Below are 22,601 nucleotides of genomic sequence, written 5' to 3' on the forward strand. Positions count from 1 at the left end.
TCCGCCGTTGGGTGACAAGTTTCTATGTTACTTGCAAATGAGGGGCATTAATGTAATGACTGTAAGCTGTGATACAATATCCGAGACATAATCTGCACAACTCCACATATACAGAAGTTCCATCAGCCTTTACACACACAAACTTAAATTAATATTTTAAACTAGTTCAGACAACATGGAAGGTGATTTCAGAGCCCTGTCAAGGTCAAATTTGAACGGAACTGATATTTACCTGTTTTTTCAGGGAGTTCCTGATGATTTCCTAGGATTATCTTTGCAAAATTTTCTGTTTCTATGCTGTAGCTTGCTCCTGTGTATGCCACAGCCCTTTTCATTGGCTGTGATATGGGGTAGAGAAACTCTTTTCTGTTCTCCTGCTTGCGGCATTCAGCGACATTGTTAATAATTTTTCTGGCCCCACTCCATAGCGTGCTACGTATGAGGAGTGGATGGACCTGGAAGCAGGACCTGGAAGCACTTTATCAGTTATCACAAATGCTATTTCTTTGTGATGCAACACAACGTGGACAACAATCACTGTGCAATGCCTACATAGTATATCCAGTGTTCCGCATTGGATTGCTGAGGTTCGCAATGATCAGGAACAAAATACTTGTGGCTCAAGGTCAAACGACTTCTACCGGCCTCTACCGATCCACAACTAGAGAGACTGTGTTGTTCTTGTTGTGAACAAGTAATAGGTGGGTGTGAAATCAACTGAAACTGCCAAGGGATAATAAAATAAATTTGATTATATAGATATTGAATGGGTGCTGAAATTCATTTCATGGTAATGTACGGTGTGCTGCTAGTGATGGGTACAGGACCTGAGATTGGTTTGCCACAATAAAATTTAAAAAGAAATCTTACGCAGCCAATTTCTACTTTGTCATCATGAAATTCCTGAGTTTAATGTGAGCTGCAGAATGCTTTGTTTGTTTGTGTGTTTGTGTGTTTGTGTGTGTGTGTGTGTGTGTGTGTGTGTGTGTGTGTTGGTAAGCATATTATGAATTTGATTTTTTAAGAGGAAAAATATTTTATCTTGTTAACTGTCATGTTTAATTTGGTGCATATAAATATTTTATTGTTAATAAGATGTTTTATATTATTGTAGTACTCTCCAACTCGCACTGGCTGGTTTTTTGTAAGTTGGAATTGAAGTAAGATTAAATAGGTAATTTGCCTTGTTTTAGGGTTATGTTTTATCACTTATACAAGGAGCCTTCATGCTCAGAAACGCTTACTTCAAAGGGGTATTATTGTGACCAAAGAAAAAATAAACACTAATATTTTAAGAATATTTGAAAATGATACACCCAGTGGAGCACAGCAACTTATCACTGCTCACTCAGACAGTCTTCATGCAGAGAAATGTTGGCAAAAACTTTATATTACTCTTGAAAGTTTCAGTTGATTCATCCAAGTGCATCTGTAGGGCTCATTCAGGTTTTCTTACAAATAAAGTGTAATTTAAAAGTTATTGCAGTCAAAGTAAAGATTGTTGTACACAATGTGACGGTCATGCGCTGCAAGGGAGAGAAGAGGAAAGGCTGATATTAAATGAAAGAGGCCTGCACACGTTTACTTCATCGTCTTGTCACCAAATGCATTGGACAGTTGTCTTTATAATGCTATAAAATACCAATGTGAGAGAATGTTTGGCCATAACTTGCCTTTTGAAGGTGAAATTCCAAGTACTGCCAATAGGCATATTCAACAGTAAAGACTTTCAGAACTGCTTCCATCCTTGGAGTGAAAAGAGGGTTAGGTGGGGTGAGGGGGCAGTCACTTACACACCAGTTTAAGAGTGACCCACCTGTTGCAAGGCTAGGTCCTGCTGAATCTGGTGTTTGGATGATCTGCTCCTCCCTTCTATTCTTCCCAGCCTATTTCTCTTTCCTCCCCGAGGAAAGAACTAACAGTTCTGAAAGTTTGCTTAGTTGTTTCTACTTCCATATGCATCTGTCCACAGTAGAATGTAGACTCCTGAAAGTGAATATTAGACAGTCATTCTGTATCCTTGGTATTGTATTATGTTGGGTAATACTGGTAACAAATAATAATAATAATAATAAAATTACTTTGTCTTGAATCCTAACATTAGTAAAATATTCTCACAGTTTGTAAGTATAACTAAGTTGAGTCAAACAACACCATTCTAACAATTAAAAATGTTTCTTTATATTGGCTTCATTCCATTGCAGTTGTTTTGTACAATTTTCAGAGACAGCGAATCAAGTTAAATCCATCATGTAGAGAGAAAATTATGAGGTTGTTGCATACAGCAGAGAGAAAATGGGGATGTCCGGATAAAAGACCTTATCTGTTAAATGCTGTAAAGATCGAAGAAGAAGAGTCACAAAATTCTGAGGGAATTGTGCATACAGCAGAAAGAAAAGGGGAATCTCGAGATGAAAAACCTAATCTGTCAATTGCTATCAAGACTGAAGAAGACGAAGAAAAAGAAGAAAAACCACAAAATGCTGAGGTAATTGTGCATGCAGCAGAGAAAAAATGGAAATCTCCAGACGAAAAACCTAATCTGCCAACTCCTACCAAGACTGAAGGAGGAGGATCACAAAATGCAGAGATAATTGTAATATAATACTTCAATTCAAGTATTTCTTTCTTTCTTAAAAGGTAAAGCTGTCATCATACTGAATATTGGCTTGAAGGTCACAGTTTAGTTATTTTATCGATATGATGTGGAACAGGTCAGATTACAAGATATATAAAAACACACACACACACACACACACACACACACACACACGAATAGTGCCAATATTAATATTATTTTTAGTTCTACACATGCAACTACATTTAGAGGTACAAATTTATTTATTTATTTTTACCATTTCTGAAACAGAAACTCGACCATGGAGTAGAAGTAGTTGTCCAAAAGAAATGATTTTAAGCTAGATTTAAAACTTGATCTGCTATCTGCCAGACACTTTATGTTGTTTGGCAAATGATCAAAGATTTTTGTTACTGAATGATATACTCCTTTTTGAACAACTGACAGCTTCAGTAACGGATAGGGAGGGTCATTTTTCCCACTAGTATTGTACGTATGAACATCACTGTTCTTCGCAAATTGAGACAGATTATTTGTAACAAATTTCATTAGCGAATATATGTAGTCTGATGGTGCCGTTAAAATACCTAAATCCTTGAAAAGGTGCCTACATGACATCCTTGGGTGAACACCATTAATTATTCTCACTGCTCTCTTTTGTGCAATCAATACTTTATGTCTCAGTGGTGAGTTACACCAGAAACTATTCCATAAAACAGTATTGAGTGGAAATATGCAAAATATGTTAGGAGGCTGATCTGTTTATTACCAAGACTAGCGATTATACAAAGAGCGAAAGAAGCTGAACTTGGTTGTTTGAGAAGCTCAGTAATGTGCTTCTTCAAGTTGTCATCAATGTGAACACCCAAAAATTTTTTGGAGAAATCTACGCTGTTAACTGAGCCCTGTTCATATGCTACATCAGTTGTTGGTATGACTCTGTTCGCTGTACAGAACTGGATGTAGTGAGGTTTTTCAAAATTAAGGGAGAGTCCAATTTCTGAGAACCACTTAATAATTCTTTGAAAGACATCCTTAACAATATCTTCAGCTACTTTTTCTGGAATGGGATTTATTATAACACTCGTGTCACGTGCAAAAAGTACTAGTTCCGCTTGCTGAACGTTAAGTGGGAGGTCATTCACTTGAATAAGGAACAGCAGAGGACCTAAAATTGAAACCTGTGCGACTCCCTTTGTGATAACTCCCCATTCACTAGAATTTACCTCTCCCAACACACTAGGCATACTCATCGGGGATAGCCATTGCTAACCCCCCCTCCCTCTCCCATCCCCCTTCCTCTCCCACCCCCTCCCTCTTCCATCCCCCTTCCTCTCCCACCCCCTCCCTCTTCCATCGCCTCCTCCTCTCCCCCCACCCCTTCCCCATCCCTACCCCTGTCCCCCTCCCTCCCCTCCCCCTCCCTCCCCTCTCCCTCACTCTTCCCCTCTACTCCCCTCCCCCACTCCCTCCCTCCCCTCCCCCTCACTCTTCCCCCTCCCCTCCCCTCCCCTCCCCTCTCCCTCTCCCTCCCCTGCACCCTCTTCCTCCCCCTTCCCTCCCCCTCCCAGTTCTCTTTCCCCTTCCCCCTCCCAGTTCCCTCTCCCCCTTCCAATCCCCCCTTCTCTTCCCTCCCCCCTCGCCCTCGCCCCTGCCCCCTCGACCGTGCCCTCACCCCAGCTCCCCCCCCCCCCTTCTCTCTCTCTCTCTCTCTCTCTCTCTCTCTCTCTCTCTCTCTCTCTCTCTGTCTCTGTCTCTGTCTCTGTGTGTGTGTGTGTGTGTGTGTGTGTGTGTGTGTGTGTGTGTGAAGTATGCTGTGTTGGTAATGAGTCAGGTAGGTTTTATATTTATAACAGAAACATTTAATACAGATATAACCGGTTTTAGAGAAGATACCCAGCATTTTTGACACTTGACACAGCATTGCTGAAAATTTGATACCATCATAGAAGTTATTGGCACACCTCACAAATTCTTCTCGTTTTATATAGCAGAATCATTGCACTATACAACAGTAACTTAGTTGTATAGAACTGAGGTGCTGTACACACCTAATATGCTCCACTTACCGAAAAAAAATTGTGAATAGCTATCACTGATAGACTTGTGTTTTATGGTCTTAGCTGCACAATGGTGCAAGTTGAACCCATAGTACTTTGCCAGAATCTCACTTTGAAATCTCCTACATGCTTTAATTATTTATTTTCCATCATCAACCTTATGATCTAAATTATGACAACTCCTACATATGCAGGAAAATTTGGCAAACAACCAGTTTACTCTATGGAACTAAGGAATGAAAAAGTATGTAGTAATTGTTTAATGAGCTCTGCTTGGAGTAGTTATGATGTCTTAAAATATTATAATCATAACAGGGTTAGAAAAAAGCTTGCAGTACATTGGAGATTGGAGATAAGTCATGCCACCCATTAAATAGACATGCTCATCTCTTTTCAAAAGATTACTGGGTTAATTTAAATACCTAAGTGAGACAGAAATTTCCTGTCTTTGAAATTATTACAAGTACTTCTTTTCTGGTTTTGAATTTTTCACATTCTGATTTTTTTTCAGTGTGGATCAGTTTCAAAAGGACTGGAACATAAATATAAGCACATTAGGGACTCTCGATTCAAGCAACAGTTCATTCGTAGTGTAACAGGCAACATGGAATCCAATCTTGAGCACTCTCTCTCAGTCCGTGTTCCTATCAGTAAACGCAGAGATTCAGATTTAGACAAGATGCTAAAGCAGCAACTGGAGCAGAGGCAGATGGCTGGAGGACCACTTCTGAGCTTCCGGCGTACTTTACCAGCGTATAAAATGCAGAAAGAGATACTAGAAATAATTGCTGCCAACCAGGTTGTCCTGCTGAGTGGTGAAACAGGTGAGTATTCCATGTAAAGTTTTTCCACTGCCAGTTATTTGTTTCCATTTGGTTAGGAAATACACATGCATGCGCTCACGCCCACACACACACACACACACACACACACACACACACACACACACACACACACACTCTCTCTCTCTCTCTCTCTCTCTCTCTCTCTCTCTCTCTCTTTCTCTCTCTCTCTCTCTCTTCTTATGCCAATCATTTTGATTGTGATTAGTGTGTGAAATGTGATACATGTGTAGTCTACTTGCTGTAAATATAACAATGGAAAATTTGGGATTGAATTAAAATTCACAGCAATGGCAACCCAAGGTCAACGGCCTTGTCAACAAGGGTGGAAGGGCAGGCAGAGGTTCAGGACTCTCTCTTGCCCTTGGGATGCAGAAGGCAATGGAAACCACTACATTAAAGACACATAACATGTATCCACAGGACATGTGGCCTGTAATTGAAAAGTGACATGGTGATCTCTCCATTGGTGAAAGATTCCAGAACAGTCCCCCATTCGGATCTCCAGGAGGGGACTGCCAAGGGGGAGGTGATGACAAGAAAAATGTTAAATATCCAACTGAAAGATAATGTTCTATGAGTGAGTACTTGGTATGTCAGAAGTGTGAACTTAGTAGGAAAGCTAGATAATCTGAAAAGGGAAATGCTAAGGCTCAGTCTAGATACAGTGGGCTTCAGTGAAGTGAAATTTTCAGAAAGAAGACGAGGATATCTGGTCAGATGAGTACTGTTTAATATCAACAGCAGCAGAGAATGAAAGAATGGGAGTAGTATTTGTTACAAATACCAGGGTAATCCCAAAAGTAAGGTCTCCTATTTTTTTATAAGTACATTTACCTATTTATTTCTACAATGGTTTACGTCAGTTTACAGCTTGAACATTTAGCTGTTTTTTTTATATAATCACCATTTCTGTCGATGCATTTTTGTAGACGCTGTGGCAGTTTTTGTATGCTCATGTCATACCAGCTCGCCACCTTGCTGTTCAGAAAGTTACGAATCTCTTCTTTCACCTAGTCGTCGGAGCTGAATCGCTTTCCGGCCAAATGTTCTTTTAACCTAGGGAACAGGTGATAGTCACTGGGCGCCAAGTCAGGACTATAGAGTGGGTGGGTGATTATTTCCACTGAAATTGTTGCAAGAGAGCAACGGTTTGCTGAGTGATGCGTGGGCAAGTGTTGTCATGGAGATGTGTATGCCCTTGCTCAACATTCCTCTTTTCCGGTTCTGAATTGCCCGTTTGAGTTTTTTCAGAGTCTCACAGTACCTGTCAGCATTAATTGTGGTCCCAGCAATTCATCTCTGACGACGAGGTGAAAGAAGTGGATCATAACTTTCTGAACAGCAATGCGGAGAGCTGGTACAACATGGGCAAACAAAAACTGCCACAGTGTCTACAAAAATGCATCGACAAAAATGGTGATTATGTCGAAAAATAGCTAAATGTTCAAGCTGTAAACTGATGTAAACCATTGTAGAAATAAACAAGTCTACGTACTTAAGAAAAATAGGAGACCTTACATTTGAGATTACCCTCGTAGGTAGGTCGGACAGAGAATGAGTGACTGTGAACAGTTCAGTGATAGGATTGTTCTCATCAGAATCGACAGCAAGCCAGCGCCGACAACAACAGTTCAGGTATACATGACGACGTCGCAAGCAGAAGATGAAGAGATAGACAAAATATATGAGGACACTGACTGCGTAATTCAGTATGTAAAAGGAGATGTGATGATATGATGATGATGATGATGATTGGTTTGTGGCAATCAACTGCGCGGTGATCAGCACCTGTACAGAGTCCCAATTTTTACACAGTCCAATGTAGCCACTGTCACAAATGATGATGACGATGATGATGATGATGATGATGAAGAAGAAGAAGAAGAAGAAGAAGAAGGAGAAGAAGAAGAAGAAGACCCATTCCCCAGGCAGAGAAAATCCCCAACCCGGCCGGGAATCCAACCCCGGGACCTTGTGATCCAGAGGCAGCAACACTAGCCACTAGACCGTCAGCTGTGGACATTAAAAGGAGAGGAAAATCTAATAGTCATGGGGGATTGAAATGTGGCTGTAGGGGAAGGAGTAGATAAAAGGGTTATGGGAGAATACGAGCTTGATACTAGGAATGAGAGAGGAGAAAGACTAATTGAGTTCTGCAATAAATCTCAGATGCTGACAGTGAATACTCTGTTCAAGAATCACAAGAGGAGGAGGTATACATGGAAGAGGCCAAGAGATACAGGAAGGCTTCAGTTAGATTCAGTTAGGATGATTTCAGTTAGATTAGATTAAATCATAGTCAGACAGAGATTCCAAAATGAGATATTGGATTGTAAGGCGTGCCCAAGGGTAGATATAGACTCAGATTAAAATTTGTTAATGATGAAGAGTAGGTTGAAGTTTAAGAGACAATGCACAAAAAAGTGGGATACAAAAGTACTAAGGAATGAAGAGAGACACTTAAGTTCTCTGAGGCTATAGATATTCCAGTAATGAATAGCACAGTAGGCAGTTCAATTGAAGAGCAATGGACATCTCTAAAATGGGCAATCACAGAAGTTGAAAAGAAAAACACAGGTACAAGAAAGGTCACTGCGAAGAAATTGTGGATAACAGAAGAAATATTTCAGTTAATCGATGGAAAAAGAAAGTATAAAAAAAGTTCAAGGAAATTCAGGAATGCAGAAAAACAAGTCACTTAGGAAAGAAATAATTAGAAAGTGCTAGGAAGCTAAGGTGAAATGGCTACATAAAAAACATGAAGAAATTGAAAAAGAAGCGATAGCTGGAAGGACCGACATACTTGGCACACAGAAAAGAGAAAAAAAAACTTCTGTGGTATTAAAAACAAGGGCAGTAACATTAAGAGTACAATGAGAATTCCACCGTTAAATGCAGAGGAGAGAGCATATAGGTGGAAATAGTACAGTGAATACCTCTGTGAAGGGACTGATGACCTCAGAAGTTAAGTCCCATAGTGCTCAGAGCCATTTGAACCAAGCCATACCTCTATGAGGGATAGGATATATCTGATGACATGGTAGAGGAAACAGGAGTTGATAGGGAAAAGATAGGGAATCTAGAATCAGAATCGGAATTTAGAAGAGCTTTGGAAGACATAAAATCAAGTAAGGCGGAAGGAATACGTAACATTCCATCAGAATTTCGAAAATCATTGGGGGAAGTGGCAGCAAAAAGATTATTCATTTTGGTGTTTAGAATGTACGAGACTGTCAGTATACTATCAGACACTTTGGACAAACATTGTCTACACAATTTCCAAGATTGCAAGAGCTGACATATGTGAGAATTATCATGCCATTAACTTAACAGCTGATACATCCAAGTTACTGGCAAGAATAATAATATGCAGAAGAGTGGAAAAGAAAATTGAGTATGTGTTAGGTGATGATCGGTTTGGCTTTAGTAAAGGTATAGACACCAAAGAGGCAGTTCTGACATAGCAGGTGGTAATGGAAGCAATATTGAAGAAAAATAGGTGTTGTCAACTCAGAAAAAGCATTCAATAATGTAAAACGGTGCAAGATGTTCAAAATCTTGAGGAAAAATAGGGCTAAACTATTGGGAAAGATGGGTAATATACACTATGTACAAGAACCAAGAGGGGTCAATAAGAGTGGAAGACCAAGAATGAAGTGCACAGATATACCATAGTCTTTCACCCCTGCAGTTCAGTCTATCATCAACGAAGCAGTGACAGAAATAAAATAAAGGTTCAAGGGTGAGATTAAAATTCAAGGTGCGATGAGATCAATGATAATATTTGCTGGTGACGTTGCTATCCTCAGTGAAAGGAAGAAGAATTGCAGAATCTGCTGAATGAAATGAACAGTCTAGTGAGTACAGAATATGGACTGAAAGTAAACCAAAGAAAGACAAAACTAATCAGAAGCAGTAGAAATGAGAACAGCAAGGAATTGGTGATCACGAAGTAAATGAAGTTAGGGAAGTCTACTACCTAGGCAACAAAAAACCCATAATTGACGGAGCAGGGAGAACATAAAAAGCAGACTAGCACTGGCAAAAAAGGCATTTCTGGCAAAGGGAAGTCTGCTAGTCTCAAACATAGGCCTTAATTTGAGGAAGATGTTTATGAATGTTTGTTTGGAGCACAGCATTGTATGGCAATGAGACACGGACTGTGGCAAAACTGGAGCAGAAGAGAATCGAAGCATTTGAGATGTGATGCTACAGTAGAATGTTGAAAATTAGATGGACTGATAAGCTAAGCAATGAGATCGTTTTCAGCAGAAACGACAAAGAAGAAGGGACAGGATGGTAGGACATCTCATAAGACATCAGGGAGTAACTTCCATAGTACTAGGGGAAGCTGTAGAGGGTAAAAACTTTAGAGGGAGTCAGAGATGCATCTAGCAAATAATTGAGGATGTAGGTTGCTAGTGGTATGCTGAGATGGAAAGGAGAGTAATTCCTGGTGGGCTGCATCAAACCAGTCAGAAGACTGATGACTCACGAAGAAAACCTCTCATCTGGTGGAGAGTCATTGATGCTATGTTCATTATCAAAACAGAACATGAGGAGCCATGTCCACAGTCCTCCAGAAGTTCAGAGTCTTTTTCCCCATTTGCTTCACATGATTCTACTCAGACCAACATGCCACCTCAACCTCCGCCACTTAGGTTCCTCTGCCTGTACATATTAAATTTACCAACCACGAACTATATTTCCATTTTAACTGCTGCCTTCCATTCCACACTGAGAAGTCCCTCCCGTACAGCTGAGCCACATGTTGTTGTTGCATCCACAGTGATGAGTAGTCCCTCTCCAAATGTTCTGAGGGTCTCACTGAGGCCTTTACAGACCGAAATTACCCCCACACCATATCAGAAGCAGATACCTGTGCCTTGTCTCCCCAGTCACCTATCATCCCTCACACACGCACTGACAGGCCACAGAGGAGCAGCTACTTCTTGACTCAGTACCACATTCTCGGCCAGAATTTCAACTACCTCTCATTATGCATTGCATTGAGAAATGTCCTCCCCACTCCTTCCACAGTGATAGTCTGCCTTTCTTCTGCCTCTCTCCCACCCAATCTATGTAAATCCTTACCTGTCTATTCCACCACTGCTCCCATCCCCTTGCCCCATGGCTCACGTCCCTGTAAAAGACCTAGATGCAAGACCTGTCCCATAGATCCACCTACTCCCATACTGTCACAGTCATGTTGTATCTCATGAACAGCAGGGCTACCTATCAAAGCAGCCACTAGGCCTACTAACCTAACTGCAACTGCTGGTGGCATTCTTTATGGGCATGACCCCCAACTAACCACCTGTTCACATGAATGGCCAGTGTCATACTCTGGTGAAAAGACAGTTGGGCTGTCCAGTTGCTGAGCATGATGTGTGCAACATGGCATACTTGACTTTCACTGCTTAGCAACCCATGCCATCTGGATTCTTCCTACCAACACCAGATTTCCTGAACTGTACAGATGCGAGGGCTCCCTGCAACATATCCTTTGTCCCTGTAACTGATCCCAGCCTCAGCCTTCTCTAGTCACTGCCCTCCACCTGCCTCTATGTCCATTTTTGCTCCCAATCCAAAATCACACATCTTTTCCATCCCCCAGCACACTTGATAATCCTTTCTCCTTCTCTGCTTTCCCATTTTTCCTCTCAGCACAGTCTCCCAATGCTAAAACTAGGAGCCCATCATCCTATTCCAGCCACATCCCTGGATATTTCCACAGGCAACACCACAGCAACTTCCCTGCTATCTCTTCACCTCCTCCCATCATGCCTCTTCTGTAACTCCACAGCCCACCCAAACTGAGATTACTGCTCACTGCAGTTGGGCTTCACCACCTGGAAACGGCAGTGGTCATGTGTTAGTGTGTCCATATGAATATGTCTGTTTTTCTAAATCTGATCAAGGACTTTGATAGCGTAGTCTACTTTTAAATGTGCTGATCTTCCACTCAACACCTATTCTATGTGGTGAGTTGCAATCCATCCAATTCGTATTGTTGATGTAAAAATAATGAACATAGTGATGGATAAAACATACTTTCTAGATACAATATAGCTAATTATACTAACTTGATTCAATAATTCAAGAAAATAGATTATGTGAAATACAGAAATGGTATGAGTGGTTTACCAAATCTCATTGTGAATTCTACCTTTGCCACTACCTTTGAAGATGAATCACTGTAGTGTCAGCAACGGGAGGAGAGGGTCAGCTAACAAGATCAAGTGAGGAAGTGGAGAAGATAGGTGCAAGGAAGGAAGGAGTTTTTAAAATGGGACATAAGATTAAACTAGAATAAAGTATAAAAGGTTGAGCATAATTTGCAGTCAAAAGCCAGCAGTTGGAATGACCACCACAAGAATGAAAAATGGAGAAAAGAATTGTGAAGCATAGGTGAGATGGGGGAAATGCTGTAGAAGCAGGGGAAAGACATGACCGTAGACTGTTGACCACCCCTGCCCCCCCCCCCCCCCCCCCCCCACACACACACACACACACACACACTTCAGTGTGAACAGAACTGCCACCTTCTCTCTTATTAACAGACTGAAATTTTCACAATGGGACATTTCCACCCTTGTTTTCAGACACCTACTTGTTTGTAAAATTTTGATAATTCATTGTCTGTAACAGTGCTATACATACACAGTGACATTTACAAAAGTTGACAGTTATCTACTTCTGAGAACCTGGCATTCTTCATTAAGTAGGAAAAATGGGTTTGAGGAAGTTAGATAATTTGAAGGTTACGCATCAGTCCACTGTTACCCCAAAAGCAGAGGTTAATTGACCTGTATTTTTGTGTAATGGCCTACCAGAGAGACCTTCAGATCGGTTTTTATGATCAGTATGTTTATAATATTTTGGCATCAAATTGGGTAAAAGTGAGATTGTAGTATAGTTGGAAAGATCTGTGAAAATATTATTTCTCTAATTTAAAATTCTACTAACAAGGGAACCTCCCCGTCGCACCCCCCTCAGATTTAGTTATAAGTTGGCACAGTGGATAGGCCTTGAAAAACTGAACACAGATCAATCGAGAAAACAGGAAGAAGTTGTGTGGAACTATGAAAAAAATAAGCGAAATATACAAACTGAGTAGTCCATGCGCAAGATAGGCAACATCAAGGATAATCTGAGCTCAGGAGCACCGTGGTCCCGTGGTTAGCGTGCGCAGCTGTGGAACGAGAGGTCCTTGGTTCAAGTCTTCCCTCGAGTGAAAAGTTTAATTTTTTATTTTCAGTTTATGTGACAAACCCTTATGATTTCATCACTTTTGTGGGAGTGATTATCACATCCACATGAAAACCTAAATCGGGCAAGGTAGAAGAATCTTTTTACCCATTCGCCAAGTGTACAAGTTAGGTGGGTCGACAACATATTCCTGTCATGTGACGCACATGCCGTCACCAGTGTTGTATAGAAAATATCAGACGTGCTTTCCTGTGGAATAATCGGTTGACCTATGACCTTGTGATCAAATGTTTTTGGTTCCCATTGGAGAGGCACGTCCTTTCGTCTACCAATCGCACAGTTTTGCGATGCGGTCGCAAAACACAGACACTAAACTTATTACAGTGAACAGAGACGTCAATGAAAGAACAGACGGATCATAACTTTGCGAAAATAAAGAAAGTAAACTTTTCATTCTAGGGAAGACTTGAACCAAGGACCTCTCGTTCCGCAGCTTCGCACGCTAACCACGGGACCACGGTGCTCCTCAGCTCACACACTCCTTGATGTTGCCTATGTTGCGCATGGACTACTCAGTTTGTATATTTTGCTTATTTTTTTCATAGTTCCACACAACTTCTTCCTGTTTTCTCGATTGATCTGTGTTCAGTTTTTCAAGGCCTATCCACTGTGCCAACTTATAACTAAATCTGAGGGGGGTGCGATGGGGAGGGTCCCTTGTAAGACAGTCAGAACTTAAAGGATGACTCAACAAATAGGGTAACAAGAATGATCACGGTCTTACTTTATTCCAGGCACAGTTAGACTGATCTTCTCTTCATTCATTCATTCATTCATTCATTCTATATCTATATCTACATCTATACTCTGCAAGCCATCTTGCAGTGTGTGATGGAGGGTACTTTACATACCACTGTCACTGTCACCCCCTCTCCCCTTCCCCTCCTTTCCTTTTCCAGTTGCGAATGGTTCATGGGAAGAAAGATTTCCGATAAGGCTTTGTTTGGGCTTGAATATCTCTCATTTTTATCTTCATGATCTTTTTGTGAGATGTATGTTGGAAGATGCAGTAAATTTGTTGAATCTTCTAGAGACTTGCACTCCTGGAACTTCAACAGTAAACCATACTGTGAGGCAGAACACCTCTGCATCTGCATACACACTCCACAAGCCGCCATATGGTGCGTGGTATAGAGTACCCTGTACCTCTACTAGTTATTTCATTTCTTGTTCCACTCATAAGTAGAGTGAGGGAAAAATAACTTTCTGTATACCTCCATATGAGTCCTTATTTCTCGTATCTTATTTTGTCTGTCCTTACGCGAAATGTATATTGGCAGGAGCAGAATCTTTCTGCAGTCGGCTTCAAATGCTTGTTCTTTAATTTTTCTCAGTAGTGTTCTTAAAAAAGTGCATTACCTTCCCTCCAGAGATGCCTGTTTCAGTTCCCCGAGCACTTCCGTAATATTTGTGTGTTGTTTGAATCTACAGGTAACTAATCTAGCAGCCTGCCTCTGAACTGGTTTGATGTCGTCTTCAATCTCACCTGGTGCAAATCTCAAAGACTTGAGCAGTACTTTACAGATGAACCACACTTCCCCAAAATTCTCCCAATAAACTGAAATTGACCATTTACCTTCTCTGCCACATTCCCATACACCTTCCCATACACAACAGCATCAACAAAAAAACAACTGCAGATTGGTGCCCACCCTGTCCACCCGCCCACTTACGTATATACAAGGTGGAGAAAAATTGTGTCACGAAATTTTAACCCTGGATAGCTGATGCCAGTACGAACCAAAATTACTAATGTTGTGTAGGTCGACAATGCACAATTTTTAAACTACGGAAACATGGCGCCACAAGCTCAGATTGGCCGTGGCGTTTCGCTGTTGCCGTTCATTGGTTGACGGGCAGCACTATGCTTGTCGGTTCACACATATAAACGTCCCTCACCCCGTCGCTGCCCCAACGTGTTGTGCACACGTGTCGAATAGGTCTTGCTGTTTGCCTCCACCTCACGTCAGAGGTGTTCACATGTAAGCTTTGCTTCAGAGCGCACACACGTCGCCTCATACAGTAAGCATGGCAACACAGTATTTGTTTGAAGAACAGCGAGATATAGTTTTTGTTTGTGGACTAGCCGACAGTAATGCGCATGAAGCTCGACAGTTGTGTGAGGAATGGTACCCAGCAAGATGCCACCCACATTCGCAATCGTTTACAGCAATTCACCAGTGACTTAGCGGAACAGGCTCGTTAGTGTGATATCATAGTATTGCTGGAAGACCTCAAGCATGACAGGGTGCTGCATTTGAAGAGACTGTTCTGGAGCACTTCGAGGAAGCACCTACGACAAGTATTTGAGCAGTTGGACACAACATGGGGGCCACTCATCAGTTAGTCTGGGAGGTTTTGAGGGATGATGGCCTGCATCCATTTAGTTCTACCCAGTCCAAGAACTAAATCCTGTCGCAGACTGGGAAAATCCTCATGTCACATACATCCACGGACACCAGGAACGATTTTTACTCAACATTTGGGCGGGCATTGTGGGTGATCATCTGATTGGGGCGGTTGTCTACCTCCGTGAGTTACCAGGGCAAATTACCTCCACTTTTTGCAAGAAAATCTACCCGGCCTGCTGGAAGATGCTCACCTAGACATACAGTTACGCACGTGATTGCAGCATGGGGCGCCCCACATAACAGTCATGCTGTGCGCGGATATGTAAATGAACTCTTCAACGGCTGGGTAATTGGCAGAGGTGCTCATAGGAGATGGCCTCCGCGATCACCAGGCCTCACGCCACCGGACTTTTTCCTGTGGCTATTCTTCAAGATTTTAGTTCACCTACCCACCTGCAAATCATCTAGAAACAAAGAGAAATTACTGGATCACATTCAACATGCTGCCAATCACATCCGGGCAGTGCCAAGATTCTTTAAAAGAGTTCGGCAAAATACCGTTTTACGTTACCAAGCTTGTGCCGTGTCAGAGGGTCGCCAGTTCGAGCACCTGCTTTAATTAAACAATGCCCTAGCTACAAAAAAGGCTCTTTTTACGGCTGACACAATTTGCAAAAGACTTTCTGTATACGAATTAACAGCTGTTGATGAGTTTGTTCCCAGTAATTATTATCATGAAACTACAATGGATGTGTCGGGACCCCAGCGGATTCGCTGCCAGAGTTGAAGGCTGGCGCACTACCACCGAGCGTACGGGCCACCTAGGATACATTGTGATCCCCGGCAGGCAAAGCATTCGTGGTCATGCGTTGTCCAGAGCATCCGGAAACAGGGCAATCCTGTGGCCAATTGGAGCACGAGGTGCCAAATTTCCATAGTTTAAAAATTGTGCTTTGTAGACCTACACAACATTAGTAATTTTGCTTCATACTGGCATCAGCTATCCAGGGTTACAATTTCATGACACAATTTTTCTTCACCTTGTATAAAATAATAGTGGTCCTATCACACTTCCCTGGGGTACTCCTGAGGATACCCTTGTGTCTGATAAACGCTCACAGTCAACGACAACTATTACCTAAGTCTTAGAGCCACCTGCATATCTGGGGACCTTTTCCATATGCTCGTACATTCTTTAACAGTCTACAGTGGGGTGGCATGTCAAATACTTTCCTGAATCTAGAAATATGAAATCTGCCCGTTGCCCTTTATCCATAATTTGCAGCAAATCATGTGAGAAATCATGTGAGAAAAAGGCAGCTTGAGCCATGCACTAGCGATGCTTTCTAAAAGTCTGCTAGAAGCTTTTTGTGTCTATTATATTTGAACTTGAAATATGTTCAAGAATTCTGCAGCAAACCAATGTTAAGGACATTGGTCTGTAATTTTGAGGGTCAGTTCTTTTAACATTCTTATATACAGGAGTAATTTGCACTTTTTTCCAGTCACTTGGTACTTGCCTTAGATGAAAGGTTCATGATAAATGCAAACTAAGGGGCCAGTGTTGCAGAGTATTCTTTGTAAAATCAAACTGGGATTTCATCTGGACCTGGTGACTTAATTGTTTTCAATTCTTTCACTTGTTTCAGTATGGCAGGGATGCCTATTACTATGTCGTATCCATACAGTTGTCTGTGCAATGGTCAAACAACAGTATGTTTGTACGATTTTCCTGTGTGAATGATTTCTTAAACATGAAATTTCGGCTTTCCTTTTCCTATCTTTTACTACCACTCACCAGACTCAGCGAGTGGTTGAATAAAAGCCTTAGACCTGCTTAGCACTTTTACATAGGACCAAAATTTCCTTCGGTTTTCAGCCATATGTTCTGCTAAGGTATGACAGTGGCAGTTGTTTCCAGTGGCAGTTGTTGTCTGCTTCGTGCATAGATTTTTGTTAGAGATGTACGAGTCTCTAGTAACTTTTGGCTGTTGTCATATGTGTGTTCTCTTTTGAACTGAGAGGCAACAGTCTTAGCTACCTCAGCATTTTCTGAATTTTGTTGCCAAATCAAGGTGGGTCTTTTCCATCCTTATCCACTCCACTTACTAGGAGTATACTTCTCTAGAGCACAGTTTACAGTCTGTAGTATTGCCATGAAAACCAGTTCGCTTTAATAAACAGTTAGGATTTAAATTGAGGAGAACACGATTTGCATTCAGCTTGCCAGCAGAGCAGTGGAGCATATAAAGGCATGTATGCAAATGGGGGAGGGGGGGGGGGGGGGACTGAGATCGACCAGTTATCTGATTTGCAGCCACTTATTTGTTCAGCAGCTGCCTGTGTGAGGTCAGCTGATTATTGCCTTGTGGTGGATGCAATTGCAGCTACATAGTATTGGCATCCCCAACATTTTTTAGAATGACCAGCCTCCATCTACTTCATAAGCAGTGACAGTGCCTTGCAATCTGCAGCACAATAGGCACAGGGGTGAATGAGCATAAGTGTGTTGCTCACTTAAGAGAGTGTGTTTAAACGTGTCAGTCAGAATGATGATTTTTGCTTTCTTATACTTCCAAAATATCTTCATTAATTAACCCCTGACGGGGTGTGCTGATTTTCATAACACGAACGGGCGCGTGGCGTACTTTGTACACATGTAAAGAATAGCTGTCTTTATGTTCTGAGGTAAACATGTATGAGTAAAATAACAGTTTAATCTTAGTTTAATTAAATAGTGATAAAATAAACTTGAATTACATAAGCTAAACCACTGTTTAATTTAACAACAATGAAGTAAACTTCCATGCCACATAGAAGTGTTAACCCACAGTAATGACCCATTCGGAGCATTAAATGATGCAGTTGCATCAGATCCCAGCCAAATGCTTATTTGTTTATTAATTATCTGGTAGACAACTGCCTCATTGCAGAATTGTGATGATAACTTGAAATCTGGAGCATTTTCTTGTGTGGATCGTAATTTTTTTTTTCTCTCTCACATAGCTCACTGTTTATTTTATATTGCTGCTGCTCAAGTGGACATATGACAACACAACTTATCACCATGTTAGCTGAAGCAATAATGAATGAATAGATACAGACTTGCAATTGTAAAACATCAATGTTATTTGTGGTTGGCACACTTTGTACATAGGCGTGCCTGCTTCTATTCCTTTGACCAATTATTGTCACTTTTGCTTTCAAGCTTGTTCATTTATCCATTCTCCATTAGCTAGTGTACCAAAGGCTAGATTATTTGTTATGATTCCTTCTGTGATGTTTGCATCTTCTCTAGTTTCTTCTTTAATTTTCTTTGAACTAATAATGGCGAGTATTATTGTCCAGCCCAAGTGTCTTTTGTTCTCAGCTTTCATGAGCCTAATAAGGTGTAGAGGTCAGATGTTGTTCTCTTCATTCAAATTTGTGTGTGTGTGTGTGTGTAGCCGTACTTCATCTGAAAATTTTCCACTATTCCTTTTTAAATTTCTGCAACTCTAGAGTTAACCCCAATAGTTCTGATCTCTCATGTAGAAAGTGCTGCTGGTGAAACAACTGTCTTGTAATGTAATGTCACAGTTTCATATTGCATAATACAACTTTCTTTTATAGTGGTTCCATGTGATTCTTTGTGCCTTTTGAAATTTGATGGCACTTTTTGAATTTTACACCTCTTCCCAATCCTGATGGCAGTAATGTATCTCAAAGGTGTTTTAGTCTTCAGTGGAATTTTTCTGCTGTTTTGATATAGATTTTCCATGTAATGGGGTTTCTCATGTGATATTTGAAAGTCTAATTGTTCTGTGGCATATTTAGTTTTTTTTCTTTCATATAGTAATGACTTCCTTGTGTGACTTTTTACACTTCCATGTTTACCCATGTTTCCATGACATCTTCGATCTTCCAATTGACAGTGTGCGCATCTGATGTGTGATATGCAGGTAAAAAAAGTCAATCCTCATGTTTGCTCATCTTCTGAATCCTCTTCGTATCGTGGAAGATAAATTTAACAACATAAAATTGGTCACTGTTTTCTGTGTGACTATAAATGAACATTTATTTCTAATACATGTTTAATTCTTTTAGGCTGTGGAAAGACAACACAAGTGGCACAGTTTATTTTGGATGCAGAAATTGCTGCTGAGCGAGGATCTATATGCCGCATAGTCAATACACAACCACGGCGCATTAGTGCCATTTCTGTGGCCCAGAGAGTTGCTGAAGAACGTGATGAACCATGTGGTGGGCAAGACAGCAGTTGTGGATACCAAATACGACTTGAGAAGTTAGTATATTACTGATACTCTTCTTCTGTGGAGGAACATCGTAAAATTGCAGACACATTTGAAAATAGGTCGGTCTGAAAGATATTAATGTATCATAAACAAAGAGAAAGTTGTATTAGCAAGAGATATGGTGCAAAATATTTTTGTAAAATGAGAAAAAGTAATAATTTTACTGCAGATTGTAAACAATAGAAGACCAAATTTGGAAAAGTAGTTGTAGGGAAGAATACAAAATAAGAACTGATTTTGTTAGGGGGAGAAACATAGAAAATAAAATACTGTTTTCCATGTGGAACTGGAATGTATAGGGATACGTGGCAGATAAATGTGTGAGATGCCAGTTATCAAATCTAAATCTCCGTGCTGCTTTATTACTAGTATTCATTGGATCCCAGATGATTGTGAAAGGATAGCCTTCATGGTAGAGTAATATTCCCATTGGTGTTAAGTTCTGAAGCATTTTATGTTTGTTGGAAGAAGATGGTGCTATGAGTAAACCAAAGCCTGAATGTACCCATTTGGTTGTGGGATGTAGGCTGTAATAAAACGTTATTGTCTACTGCGCACTGTTTGCCACTGATTATTATGTAGTTCTATCATTTCAGTGTGGATATCTACGCAAAGCAATGCATGCAAAGGAGTTGCACTAAAGAGTAAATGTTATAATTTTCAGAAAAGTTTGTGATCCTCTTTCTGTTCAGTGTGTTCATTGACTACCATAAATCTTAGTACTATTACTGGCAAGATGTACAAGTAAAGGAGTAGTTACTGTAGTGTGACTATTTTATAAGGGTGTGCAGACAGAATAGCACACCTTATATGATGTAGGATAAGTTTTGTCATCCAAAATAGCCCAAATGCTTCCAAGGATAAAATACAAATGAATCCCAAATTGGAGCCAGTGGGACTTTGTCATTCCCCAAAAATCAAAAAATTCAAATTCCTAGACATGCTTTAAAGTTTAAGAAGCCTTAAACGTTTTATCAGTGCAGACAGCAGTATCTCAATAATGTTTAAATTTGGTTTTTGTGCGTGCCAAGATGGATATATTTTTTCCATTCTAGTACTGATCACACCCATAATTGACACTGAACATTTGATGATGCTAGGGGCACTATTACCTTGCAGGATACAGTCTCCTCCTGAAAGAATTCTTGCAGCATTGAATGGTTATGGTCATGTTAGAAAAGTTTGATAAGCTTTGTCATTTGCATTTCCTTTCAATGTAACAATAAGTCTCTGCTATTCGGCTGCATTTTGGCTGATGTGTAATGGAAGAGAGTAATGGGAAGCAGCTGATATGATGGGAGAGCAATTCTTCATTAAATCACTTTACATTTTGTTATTGGTCTTATTGCAAACATAAACTTTCATTCTTGTTGCTAATTCATTCTTGCTACTCATTCATTCTTTTATTTAGCAAATCAAATCTCTCATTTAAGAAACCTTATTTAAAAAGCTCTACTATTAGCAAAACTTTCTCGCCAATCCACAAGCATTCCAGTGCAGTGCCTTTTGCCATTGTGAAATAACAGTATAGTGACAAAAGAAAATTTTTGCTGTGCTTATTTCAAAGTTGTGTCTGTTGTGATTCAGATTGCTCCAACAGTGCTCCCTTATCATGTTTGTAACTATTTATGCCATGGTTTTGCATATTGTGGTCATTAACTCTATTTTCAGAGTAATGAAGCATGAAATATGTAGACTAATCTGGTTTTCCCATGATGCAACTGGGCATTTCTTGCCCTCCATTGTGACTTCTAACAAACATGTTATCTGATAGGGTGATTTAAGTAGCATCCTGCAACAGGTATTTCACTGTTTAATTCTTCTTGCATTTGCCTTTGCCTGTTTTCCTCTATGATCCTTTTTGTCACAATATCCTCTTCTCATTTTTTTCTTTTGGGTAATGTCAACTTGTGTCACCATATCTTTTAAAACTTCAGTAACGCCCACTTCTGAAAGTATACAGTTCTATTTGCAATTAACGGTCCAGAGGGTCCTCAGTCTACATATCCCTCATGTTTCTCTTTCTAGTCTTTCTTTTCTTGACACAACCCGCTTACTTTTGCTGCGGTATGAGCTGTATCTGGAAACATTTCAATTTTGCCTTTGTCCTGTCCTCTCTGTAAAACGTTTGCATTCTGATCTCCATTCCAGTGTCATGTTGCTCTTCCTTTCGGAGTACCTGTCATTTCACTATTTTCTTGAATAGTAGGGATGCTCTTGACCATACCCATTTTGAAATTCATGTCATCTTCTATCAAGATGATGTCCTTTCTCATATAAAAGTTCTCTTGTCTGTGTCTAGTCAGAACCTTCTCTCTGCCATCCCTCTACGGCCATCTTATCTGTTTGCCTATCATTCCATCTGTCTGATCCATTTTTAGCTTTTCTGTTACACTGCTTACAAGCCTTTCTTGTACAGCTTGTGGCAACCATGATACAAGTGCTGGTATTAAAATCTCTTCTCTTAGAGGCTGATCTATAGATCAGTTCTTGGAATATTCCCTTTTTATAATTTCTTCTAATATTCCATAATTTGTGTGATAATTCAGTCCACTCAGTAACTTCATTTTACCACCTATCTGCAGGCTTACATCTCAGCCATCCGCATAATTTGGTACAAAATATTTTTTATACTCACTCTAGTGGCTTGATATTGCATCTATGAAAGCTCTAAATGAATGCAGTCATGTGTACATTACCTTTAGATTCAAACTGCATAACTTTGATTGTGTACACAAAACATTCTGTAGTGTGGCCAAGACTGATCCTGTCTTTGTGCTGGCTGCAGTATTAATTTTTCCTGAACCAGTTGCAAGAAATATGGTAAATATTTTTATGTCTCAGTCTTTTATTTCTTTCAGTCCTCCTCCCAAGAAGGAGGGGGTGCATAAACATTTTTTTCTGCGTCTTGATACCGGCTTCTGTGTAATGGTTGTGCACAATTCACTGTAGGGGTTCTGAGAACACACATGGGCATCTCAGATAGTTCATTTTCTTAGATGTAGAAAAAGTGCAGATAATAAAATAACACATTCTTCGATGGCATAGCATTGCTTGGGGTCTGTTGCATATAGTAGAATTACATGTTGTGAGTAAGAAGCAGAGGTAGATGGGGTAAAGAAGGACTTCAAGAGAAAAGAAACTGAAGGAAAAAATGTGTTAACAGAAAAAGACATAAAGAAGGCTTTGGGGAAGTGGGA

At 40.4% G+C, this 22,601-nt stretch overlaps 1 protein-coding gene across 5 annotated transcripts in view; it reads left to right on the top strand.

Moving 5' to 3' along the window:
* Nucleotides 1-22,601, top strand: part of LOC126458379 (ATP-dependent DNA/RNA helicase DHX36) — a 243,218-nt gene that overhangs the window by 88,483 nt on the left and 132,134 nt on the right. For all 5 annotated transcript variants that reach the window (XM_050095356.1, XM_050095357.1, XM_050095358.1 and 2 more), the window contains 3 exons: nt 2,225-2,488; nt 5,150-5,462; nt 19,193-19,391. In XM_050095356.1, coding sequence (XP_049951313.1) covers nt 2,225-2,488; nt 5,150-5,462; nt 19,193-19,391 — 776 coding nt within the window. The remainder of the gene's footprint in view (nt 1-2,224; nt 2,489-5,149; nt 5,463-19,192; nt 19,392-22,601) is intronic.

The sequence above is a fragment of the Schistocerca serialis genome, chromosome 2, assembly GCF_023864345.2.
Source record: "Schistocerca serialis cubense isolate TAMUIC-IGC-003099 chromosome 2, iqSchSeri2.2, whole genome shotgun sequence".
Taxonomy (NCBI): domain Eukaryota; kingdom Metazoa; phylum Arthropoda; class Insecta; order Orthoptera; family Acrididae; genus Schistocerca; species Schistocerca serialis.